Source organism: Gracilinanus agilis, chromosome 2 (assembly GCF_016433145.1).
Source record: "Gracilinanus agilis isolate LMUSP501 chromosome 2, AgileGrace, whole genome shotgun sequence".
NCBI lineage: Eukaryota > Metazoa > Chordata > Mammalia > Didelphimorphia > Didelphidae > Gracilinanus > Gracilinanus agilis.
The window spans coordinates 34539616-34551286 of NC_058131.1; the positions used below are offsets into that span (position 1 = coordinate 34539616).

Below are 11671 nucleotides of genomic sequence, written 5' to 3' on the forward strand. Positions count from 1 at the left end.
TCTTTCTTTCTTTCTTTTTCTCCCTCCCTTACCTTCCGGCTTGGAATCAATACTGTGTATTGGTTCCAAGGCAAAAGAGCGGTACGGGCTAGGCAATGGGGGTTAAGTGACTTGTCCAGGGTTACACAGCTGGAAAGTGTCTGAGGCCAAATTTGAACCTAAGGTTCCTGTCGTTAGGTCTGGCTCTCAATCCACTGAGCCATCCAGCTGCCCCCTCCTCCCCCCACTCCTTTATATTCTTAACAAATATTGAGGACTCTACCCCAAAGAGCTTTTCATTTATGTGGGTTATAGCAATTTGTGTTTACCATTGCAGAAGTTAAAATTATTATGGAAATAGTTTTTGTCACAAAGACCCCCTAAAAGGGTACTGAAGATCCCCAAGGGATCCCTGGACTACACTTTGAGAGTTGGTAGTGTCATTTATAGAATGTTGGCCTTGGGAATAGTTGAATACTTCATCAAGCAATTACCAAATGTATTATTCTGAGTAAGTTCTATTATATCTTATAGGTAATCCTTTATTTCTTTTAAATTCTCAGTATTTCTATCTTTGAATTGTGTAGAATTGGTTCTGATAATACTTATTTCTTCTATTTTTTATTATTTTTCTTAATTAATTTTGAATGTTCAAAATTTAATTTTCTTCCTTTTTTTGAATTAGTTAGCTAAAGGTTTATCAATTCATTAGTCTTTTTGAAGAAGTGGCCTTTTATTTTATAAATTCGGTAGCCTTTTTGTTTTCCATTTTATTTTTCTTCTAATATTCAAGTTTTCCTATGTGTTTTTTTTTTTTGTTTATTTTTCTCATTTTAACACTATATCTTTTGTTCAATAACCCCTTCCTTAGGGACACGAGGTAATTCAATGGATAGAGAGCTAAGCAGGGAGATAGGAGGTCCTGGGTTCAAATGTAGCCTCAGCCTCAGACACTTCCTAGCTGTGTGATCCTGGGCAAGACACTTGACCCCAACTGCCTAGCCCTTTTCACTCTTTTGCCTTGGAACTGATATCAATTCTAAGACAGAAAGTAAGGATTAAAAAAAAATCTCTTTGTTTTCTATTTTGTTAATGTATGATTTCAAAGACATAAATTTTATTGTAAGGCAAGATTTAGTTGCATCTCAGAAATTTTAGTATAGTTTTATTTTTATAATTCTCTTTCACATTATTATTGTTCCCTACAATGTTTTATTGGCTTTTGTATGTTTTGCCTATGTCTACTCCATGATAATTACTTTGATTGTGTTATTGTTAACATAATATTATATATTTATGCTTTATTTAATTTAATTATAATTTTGTTCTAGCCTCTGTGCCACAGTGCATGCATGGCCTTGAGGTTTTACCTTTTTTTTTTTTTTTTTTTTTAGTTTTGGTAAAAGTATGATATAGTGCTGAGAAATATGTACATTCCTTAATGTTCCCATTTGGAAAATGCCATAAAAATTTCCTCAGTCTTATAATTTCCTTTTTGTTTATCTTTCTGCCAGATTCATTTGGATCTGAGAAACATTAAATTCTCCTATGATTTTTGTGTTTCTATCTATGTCTTTTTGCAATTCAGTTATCTTTTTCTTTATGAATTCAAAACTATGCCATTCGGTGCTTTTATATTTAGTATGGATATTGGTTCATTATCTATGATTCTTTATGTGTAATGTAGCTTCCCTGTTTGTTTTATTTGTTTTATTTTTTATTTTTTTTTAAACCCTTACCTTCTGTCTTGGAGTCAATACTGTGTATTGGTTCTAAGGCAGAAGAGTGGTAAGGGTAGGCAATGGGGGTCAAGTGACTTTCCCAGGGTCACACAGCTGGGAAGTGTCTGAGGCCAGATTTGAACCTAGGACCTCCCATCTCTAGGCCTGGCTCTCCATCCACTGAGCTACCCAGCTGCCCCCTGTTTATTTCTTTTAATAATAGCATATGGATAGGGTCTAAGCCCATGGTTTCTTTGGCAAAGGAAACTCCTCAGTGAGGAAATTCCTTTTACTGAGACAAGATGGTACCTTCTCTTCAATTTGTAGCTTTAGAGAGTTGTCTAGAATGGTAAGAGGTCAGCTAACTTGACAGTTATGGCCAGACACAACTTTGACAGTTTATTTTCTCCTCTTGCTACCTGTCAATTTCCTTTTTTCTGTGTGTAAGCCCTTACTTTCTGTCTTGGAATCAATACTAAGTATTAATTCCAAGGCAGAGAAGAGGTAAGGGTTAGGCAATTGGCGTTAAGTGACTTGCCCAGGGTCTCATGGCTAGGAAGCATCTGAAGGCAGATTTGAATCCAGGACCTCCTGTCTCTATGCCTGACTCTCTCTATCCACTAAGCCATCTAGCTGCCCCTTGTCAATACTTTTTTGTACAGAACTTCAGAGAAGGGAGAATAGATTCTGGCTCATGATTTTCAAAGGGTTAACTCAGGAAATAATCTTTTGTTTCACAGCCACAAATGCCCAGAGTGGTGGCATAGTGTAGAAATCAGTTGACCTCATTTTGAGCCCTCTTCCTCTCTTTCAGCAATGTGGGTGCTGGAAGATAGCCAGTCCTCAGAATGTACCTGCCTCCCCACCCTCCAGAACCCCCCAAACTTCTTTGTAGTTTCTTCTTTTTAGAGGAGGGGCTCAGAAGTTAAGACAAGGTGGCTGGCTTCGTACTCTTGTTTAAAGACCAGGGACTCTTTCCTGTTGTTGGGGCTGAGCCTCTTTTCAAGAAGGAAAGCCCTCAGCAGTGCATTTCTATGGAAAGAGCCATCCCTCTTTCTACAATCAAAGAATCCTTGATTCAAATCCCACCTCTGCCCAAGGTCACACTTTACTTCTCTGAGCCTCAGTTTCCCCATCGTTAAAATGAGCCTCAATGAAGACACCGATCAATGATTAGAGGAAGGGTGCCAGTGAATTTAATGGTAAGAGGTCAAACAGGAAATCAGGTACTGATTTCATCTAAATAATTACTATTTGATTAGTAACTCACTGATCAATCTTCCTTGGAAATGAGGGGGACAATAGCTTTAGGCGTGTACTTATTTCACTGAGGGAAGAGAGAGAGAATAAAATGAATCCTTCTTTTGAAAAGATCATATTTCTTAATAGTTAACATTTACTTGCATAGCTCTTTAACATTTGCTAAGTACTTTGCAAATATTTTCCCATTTGGTCCTCATAACAATCTTGCGGGGGCAGGTGCTATTATTATTCCCATTTTACAGATGAGGAAACTAAGGCAGCTGGAGTTTTAGGCACTTGTTCAGCATCGCATCGCTAGTAGGTGTCTGAAGCTGGATTTGAACTCAGGTAGATCCTGACTCCAAGTCCAATGCTCTGTGCAACACGCTACCTAGATCTAGAAGAGGTCACCCGGTCAATCTCCCTCATGAGGAAATGGAAGACTACAGATATAGGCTCACACGTCTGATAAGAGTCCAAGGATGGATTTGAACCCACTTCTTCCTGACTCTAAGACCAAAACCCTGTCCCCTGCGTGGAGCTGCCTCTCATGACTCCACTCTACATTTTTGCCCTTTACCAATGGGTTAAAAAATGGCAGAAAGCAAAAATTTCCAATCCCCTACCTGCCTTGAGCCACCTGAAGGCTCAGCTGGTCCTCAAGGTCCTTTGGCAGCTGGCAGTCCTCCAACCCCTTGAGGGCAGGGCAAGAGTATATCAATGACGTGCCCCCACAAGGCAGGTGGAGACTCGAGATCATTATCTACATATCTGAAGCTAAAATTGCAGTGGCTGACATGCACCAGGGGCTTAAATCTGTTGTATTGGAAAGAACTTTTTTTTCCTCCTTCTAAAACCACTAGATAATTCGGGTAGAAGGTAGGAGGGCTGTTTTGTTTTGTTTTGTTTTGTTTTGTTTTGTTTTGTTTTGTTTTGTTTTGTTTTGTTTTGTTTTGTTTTGTTTCTTTCCTGGACTGCCTAGATCATGTCTTTTTTTTTTTTTTTAACCCTTACCTCTGTCTTAGAATCAATACTAAGTATTAGTTCCAAGGCAGGAAAGTGGTAAGGGCTAGGCAATGCAGGGGTTAAGTGACTTGCCCAGGGTCACACAGCTAGGAAGTGTCTGAGGCCACACTTGAACCCAGGACCTCCCAACTCCAGACCTGGTTCTCTATCTACTAAGTCACCTCTAAATGATGTCTTTATAGCTTCATTTCCATAGGATATATTTTCTAGATTATTATTTATAGAGACCCCCAAATCAGGCACCATTGTAGGCATTTTGGCCATGAGAGTCATCTAAGTGAAAAAAAAAAATCAGACAGGTCAAGTGTTTGCTGCTTTCAACTAAACAAATACAAAGCTATTCCTGTTTCCCCCGACTGCTCATTCTACACCCCCCCCCCCAATTATCTCCCATGATTTGTATCTGTTTAGATCTGCACATGTTGTTTCTTCTCATAGGGGCGGTTCCAGGTTTGTGTTTTTGTCCTCAGCATTTAGCACAGTGTCTGGTACACAGAAGGCGCTTAATAAATGCTCATTGCTTCATTGATACTGCCAGACTGTTCCTTCATAGCTAGATTTTCCTCCTTGTCTTTTTTATTCTTCGTTACCAAGGGGAAAAGAAGCAGGAAGGATATATTTAGAAATGGAGATGGTATAAAATCCAAAGATAACAATAAACTCTTTAGAATCCCATTTTTACTTTTCAAGTAGGCCGTCAGAGCAGAAGATCTAAGAGTGCAGGGAATCTGATCACGATTCCTTGTACATCTGAGGCAACACGGTACAACGGAAAGCTCACTGATTCTAGAGTTAGAGTTCAAAGCCTCTGATGCTGACTACTTGTATGATCTTGGACGAGTCTTCTTACTTTCCTGAGCCTCAATTTCCCTTTCTGTAAGAAAGAGGGTTGGACCAGATACCTCTCCCTGCCAGCTATAGCTCGGTCTATGTCTCAATGGGGCTGCCACCTGGAGGAACACACCTACACAAACATTCATGCCAGAATTTCTGGATTATGGAGGCTGGGTCAAGACAGAGGCAGCCAGTCCATTCGTGCTTCCCTTCCCAGGATCCTCATTCCACCTCCAGCTTTGTTCCCAATCATGAGCATCACCTTAAACTTTTCCCCCCATCTCCAGGGCTGCTGGTTTCTGAGGATGGCGCCTACCACATTCTGCCTTTAGTGTTCATTAAGTTCTTGAAGGATCAGTGATTGTGTTGGAGGCAGGATTTGAACCCCAGACTTCTCTATTCTAAGCCTCAATCAAGCATTTATTGCATAATGATCAGTAATTCAAGTCATAACCATCTCACCCAAAGAAACTATGGGGGACTTACCTTGGACACTGGCAGACTCGTCTTCGTGACCCTTGGGGGGAAAAAATCAGAGAATTAAAAAACAACAGATAAGAAATGCAACATCTATCCTCTAGACCAGTAATTCCCAAAGTGGGCGCCACCGCCCCCTGGTGGGTGCTGCAGCGATCCAGGGGAGTGGTGGTGGCCACAGGTGCATTTATCTTTCCTATTAATTGCTATTAAAATTAAAAAAAATTAATTTCCAGGGGGCTAAGTAATATTCTTTCTGAAAAGGGGTCGGTGGGCCAAAAAAGTTTGGGAACCCCTGCTCTAGACTCCTTGGGGGGGGCAGGGAATGGGTTTTGCCTTCCTTTGACTCTCCAGAGCTCAGCACAGTGCCTGGTACATAGTAGGCACTTTCATCCTTGTTGAATGACTAATTCTCTCCTTTTTTGAAAGATTCCTCCCATGAAGCTTGTGTCCTAGAGCAAGAATGGGGCACTGTAGAGTCTTTCTTCTGTTCGTATGTCTTTCTAGGCTGATCACACATTATTCCCCCCCCTTGCCTACTTCATGCTCCAGCCAAATCCATCTAATTGCTTAATCCCCAAGAAGACACTCATTCTCCTGCCTCAGTACCTTTCCTCAAGCTGTCCCCTATGCCTGGAATACCTTTTCTCTTCATCCCTGATTCTTGGAATCCTTAGTTCCCTTTAAGGCTGTGTTCAGTCCAGTTGCCGTGGCTGACCCCACCTCAATTACTTTGTATTTATTCTATGGATGTGTTATATCTCCCATAGTCCTTTTTGAGGACAGACGTTTTTGTCTCTGAATCCCCAGGACCTGGCACATAGGTAGAGGGGTTAGATTTATCATTTCACTTGAATATGAAACAACCAGTTGAGGAAACTTCCTGTACAGGTCATGGGTTCTCTGCTACGAAATCTCAGAGAGTTGCCTGGGGGCTCTGAGAGTTTAAGCAGTTTTCTTAGGATCCCTGCCAGGATGGGTCAGAGGCAGGACTTGAACCCATGTGTGGCTGGCTCCAAGGTCAATTCATTTTGGAACATGACAGAGGACTGACTGATTGAATAGAACTTGGATGGCAGAGACAGGCTCTATTGGATCAGTCATCTCAAAACTGGGTGATTTGGGGTGGGGGGGTTATAGGAAGGCTCCAAGCCACAAATAAAACCTTCCCTCCCAAGGCTGCCCCTGAGGCTTTGTCTCATTAGCTTTTTGTAGCTGAACTCTAGGGAAAGAGCATCAGTATAGGGATCAGAAGACATGGGTTTAAGTCTCAGCTCCACCAACTGTGTAACCCTGGGAAAGAGACTTTAGTCTCTATAAGGCAATGGGCAGTGCTATGAAAAAATGGCCTAAATGACCCAGTGCCAGCATGGTGGCAGGGAGTGTTATCTACCCTTCTGAAGTTCAAGAGTCCAGGGGGTGGTGAGGGATGTGTGGGTATGGAAAGAAAGAATGCTTCTTACTCTGGCAGATGATAATGGTAGTGATCAGGGCCAGGAACAAGACAACACAGCCACCGGTCAGGGGCATCCAGATGTAGAGGTCACAGGAGAAATCCAGTCCCTTCTTTTCTGTACACACAAAACAGAGGGAAACTTCATGAGGTATGCTGGATCCCAGGATTCCTAACATTTCCAGGAAGCTGCCAGAATGAAGATGAAATCCAGGAGACCAAGCAGGAATTCCCTCTCAGTCCTAGGGGACACAGGGTGGATCCTCAACCTGCCTGGTTTTTTGAGAATTCTGCCATTTGAGGCTATCTTAGCACAGTTTTGGCCAAAGATGTCCTCTGCGGCATTTAGAAACCAATCAATCTTTCTAAAGGATTTCCATTGGCTAAGATGATAAAAGAGCAAGATGACAAATATTAGAAGAGATGTGGGAAAATGGGGACACTCATACATTGTTGGTGGAACTGTGATGTGATCTAACTAAGCATTCTGGAATTATGTCCAGAGGGTATATATAGCTGTATACCTAATTGATCCAAGGTGAATGGGAAAAAGGAAAAGAATCTATATGTTCTGGAGCAGCTGGGTAGCTCAGTGGGTTCAGAGTCAGGCCTAGAGATGGGAGGTCCTAGGTTCAAATCTGGCCTCAGACACTTCCCAACTGTGTGACCCTGGGCAAGTCACTGGACCCCCATTGCCTACCCTTACCACTCTTTTCCCTAGGAGCCACTACACAGAAGTTAAGGGTTTAAAATTTTAAAAAAAAAAAGAATCTATATGTTCTAATTTATTTATAGTGGCTTCCTTTGGGTGGCAAAGAACTGGAAATTGAGGGGATGTCTATCAATTGGGGAATGCATGAACAAGCTGTGGTATGTGATTGTGCTGGAATATTGCTCCATTGTAAGAAACAATGAGCAAGTTAATTTTCTTAAAAAAGGAAAGACCTACATGAAATTGTGAAAAGAACATTATATACAACTACAGAAATAATGTTTGAAGAAGACATTTGTGAATGTCCACCTCCAGAGAAAGAACTGATAAATAGAAACAAGACATGGTTTATATATACATTTTCTGGTGATCAAATGACACCTTCTCAACTGAGGGGAAGGGAGGAAAAGAGGAAGATAACTGGAAATTTTAATATAATCAAGAAACAAATTAATTAAATAAAGAAAAAATACAGGAATTTTGTTCCACAGTAGTGGTGGAAGGGAGCAGGATACACTTCTCACAATTCAATGTGACCTCCTTATCCTTTTTATACTGTAGGTCCTCCAGAATAAAGTATAAATGCCTTTGGCAGGCTGATTTCAAATGACCTTTCAACTTTATTTCACATTCTTCCCTTCCTCTAGGCTCCAGCCAAACTAGACTCCTCACCCTCCCCTCCTCAAGCTGTGCTCTCCCCTCTCTGGGTCTTTGCAGGTAGTATTTTCTGTGCCTGGAATGGACACTCTCCTGTTCTCTACTTCATTCACCAAAATCTCTCTCTTCCCCCCATGCCAACTCAGAAGCAACTTCTTCTAAGAAGCCACTCCGCACCTTCCCCACTCAGACGGGATTTATCAATCCACCTACCCCCACCCCTTCCAATTATTCATAGCCCTTAGTTTAGACCTTACCCTGGAGGTAACCAATAATGATTTGTGAACCTGCCTAACCCTTTTCTCCTCTCACCCCCAAATAGATTATAAGCTTCTGGAGAGCCAGGGCTGCCTGCATCCAGCTTTTTACTGTTAGTGCTCTACGTGGACCTTTAATGTTCTTAATAAAACTTATTCGTTGATCTCTGGATGCCTTCCGTTTGGGAATGTCCTTTGCCTGCCGTTGGCCAGCACTGAGGGCTCTGAGAATGGGGACAGTAGACAGCGATGGGCAGGGATAGTTGAGGGGCCAAGTCTAAGCTTCTGGTCTACTCTGGTGTTCCGCCGGCACAACGGCTCTAATTACATTGAGAGATGTCAGGCTTTCCCTGGAGCCCCCTTACCTAAACAGCAGCGGGGCGGGGAAGGGAGGGTGGGAGTCATTTCCTCACCTGAGGTGTTGGAGGACTTGCATTTGTCAGATCCTGCCGCACTCTGGATGGAAGAGTTGGTGGCCGCGGGAGTGGTGGGCTTGGGCTTGGGTGCCGGGGCGGTGGTGGCTTTTACTGGGCAGAGACAAAAGGGAGGGAAGTGAATCAAAATGGTTCGTGGAGCTCTCCTAGTTTTTCCTCATCTTTTAAAGTCAGGTATCATTCTCTCCCAGCTCATCATCCCTAGGCAAGACACACCCTCCCTCTATTCTCAGTTGAATGCAGAGATCCTGGGCAGAGAGTATCTTATCTTTCTGCAGTGCCAAACAGTCCTAAATTCCCTCACAGGTCCCTCCAGACTCCCTAATTCTCTCTCCTGGCTGGGAGCAGAGGGAGGGCTGGCACAACTTAATAAGTCAATAGAAGGAATTTCTGCCTGCGCTCACACTCTCAGCACTCTTCATTCATTCAACAGGAGAGCAAGCAGAGTCAATCCTTACAGGATTTCAGTTGACAGATTGGAACTATCTAGAGATGGAGCAGAATATTTCCCCATTCAGACGTGGAAAGTTTTTTTTTTTTTCTTTTGCCTATGCAAAGGTTATCTGTGTCTCGGGCAGAGTAATATTCTAGAGGATTATAGGAGCAAGAGATCCACTGTGGATTTTGAGCCAGTAGCCTTGGGTTCTAATCCTGCTATTTACCATCTCGGAGTGAACTGTTGGACCCTCTAGATCTGCCTTCCTCCCTAAGGGTGGGGAGAATGGAAAGAGCACTTCTGGCTTAGTCAGAAGCCCTGGGGTCTAGTCCTGGCTCTTGGCTAACTGTGGTGCATATATGACCTTGGAAAATCTGGGCATCTCTGGGAGCCTCAGTTTCCTCCTCCGTAAAACGGGGATAATGGCGCTTCTGTATTTACCCTCAGTGCAAAAAGCACTTTCAGAGCTTTACAATACTGAGCTGGCTGTGAGCGCATCAGTTTGGAACTTCAGCTTCAGGAATGTTGATTATAGCAAAACCTGCCCCATCCCGAGCCAGGCTGGCCTTGTTGAGTTTGCCACAGGGGCTCCACCCAGCGTGCTTTCTCCTGGGTGGGGTGGGGGTGGGCGGCGGCATCTAAACGTCGTTATCTAAATTTTCCGGATTATTCGATAACTGTGTGGGTACTGTCTGTCTGCGGGTCTCCCTGGGTTCCCCTGGATCTAGCAGGGTTGGGGGTGGCCGGCCCAGGAGAGCCTGTGCTAGAGAGGGAGGATCCAGGAATGATCCCTAGTAATAACGGGGCACCTTCAATGGGGTTCCAGGTTGGCAGAAGAGGTGGATAAGAAGAAGCGCCCTCGGGTGCCCTCGTTTTACAGGCGAGGAAAGTGAGGCCCACGAGGGATGAGGGGCTGCTCATTTGATCTCTGACTGCCTTTGGTACTCCGGCTCAGCACGCTGCTTTCCTGGGGGCGGCCTACCCAGAGGAATTCTGGAGCCGCTCCAGAAAAAAGCGTCCTTCCGGGGGGGCTATCGGCCTCCCCACCCTCTGGGAGCCAAGGAGCTTCCCTGTAGCCGTGCCCATCCCCCGGGGACCCAGCAGATGGGAACCAGCCCTGACCTGGCATGAAGACGGGCACGAAGGGGCTGAAGGAGAGCCTCGAGTTGCGGAGGACCACGCAGTAGTAGTAGCCCTGGTCGTCCTCTTGGAAATCTTTCAGGGTCAGGGTGTAGGTGCTCAACGACCTCGAACCCCCAAACCGGTCGGAGTCCAGGTCTGGGGACACCTTGGCGCTCTGGATGCTGCCCGACAGGTAGAGCAAAAAGGTGGGGACCACGGCGCCGGGGGTCAGGCGCAGCCACGAGCAGCCCGTCGGGGAAGTGCTCATCGTCTCACAATGCAGCTTCAGCTCCTGACCCCGCTGGACGTCCCGCAGCGTCCGGGGGTCCATACGGAATGTCTTGGGCTCCTGGGCTCCGAGGGGCTCTGGGAAGGAGAGAACGGGAGATGTGGGCAGAAGAGCTAGAGCCATAGGGACCCAGGACAGCAGGGCCAGCTGGGGGTGCCCTGGGGGCTCCGTGAGCCCCGGATCCCTCCCCCACCCCGCCCCCACTCCCTCCGGGCACTGGCCGAGGCCACAAATCCGCTCTGCACGGGGGTTACTCACCCAGCAGCAGGGCCAGCGGCAGGAGCAGAGAGCAGACAGCGGATGGCCAGCCCATCCCTAGCTCCCTTGCAACTTCCCGCCGGGCCAGAGGGCCAGCGAGCCGTCCCACTGCAGTCAGAACAACGGGAAGATTCCAGGTAAGAGGAGGGGGCTATTCCCCGCTGGGCGAAGGGTGGGGAGGCTTCTCTGCCGTGCTCCCGGGAGACCAGAGGCTGTGATGTCACCCCACAAAAAAAGAGAGCAAATCACCCTCCCCGAGGCTGGCCACCTCCCACCTGCAAGTGGTGGAGAGCTGAAGGGGGCTCAGGGGAAAGCGTGGGAGAGAAGTCTGCGGATGGGGCTGAGCTCTGAGAATCGTTGCCAAGCATCCTCCGGTCCAGGCTAGAGCCTAGGTCCGGGCTGGCCAGGGGAAAGGGCAAATTATTAGCGGCTTGTGATGTGCCAGGGGAGAGGGCTTGGGAGCAGGCTGGACAGAGAGAAAGGGAGAGAAGAAGAGGTGATTCTATTTAATTCAACTGACACTTATTAAAATTCACTAACAGGGGCAGGTAGGTGGCTCAGGGGATCTAGGAGAGCCAGGCCTAGAGAGGGGAGGGAACATGCCTTCGCTGGGGGACCCTGAGCAAGTCACTTCATCCCAGATGCTGGTCCCTTACAGCTCTTCTGTGTTGGAACCAAAATCGGTTCCAACACAGAAGGTAAGAGTTCTTTCTTTGTTTTTAAGTCAATTCTAGGAGGAAGAGAAGGTCACTTTTACGGGCAGCTAGGTGGCTC

General features: G+C 45.5%; 1 protein-coding gene across 1 annotated transcript in view; it reads right to left on the reverse strand.

Annotated features, from left to right (window-relative positions):
• CD8A (CD8a molecule) overlaps positions 1-10957 on the reverse strand; it is a 25027-nt gene extending 14070 nt beyond the window's left edge. Inside the window, exons 1-5 of the mRNA XM_044660430.1 lie at positions 10898-10957; positions 10351-10716; positions 8772-8885; positions 6743-6850; positions 5289-5319 (exon numbers count right to left, since the gene is read on the reverse strand). Of these exons, the coding sequence (XP_044516365.1) occupies positions 5289-5319; positions 6743-6850; positions 8772-8885; positions 10351-10716; positions 10898-10952 (674 nt within the window). The 5' untranslated portion in view covers positions 10953-10957. The remainder of the gene's footprint in view (positions 1-5288; positions 5320-6742; positions 6851-8771; positions 8886-10350; positions 10717-10897) is intronic.
• Between the last annotated feature and the right edge of the window lie 714 nt (positions 10958-11671).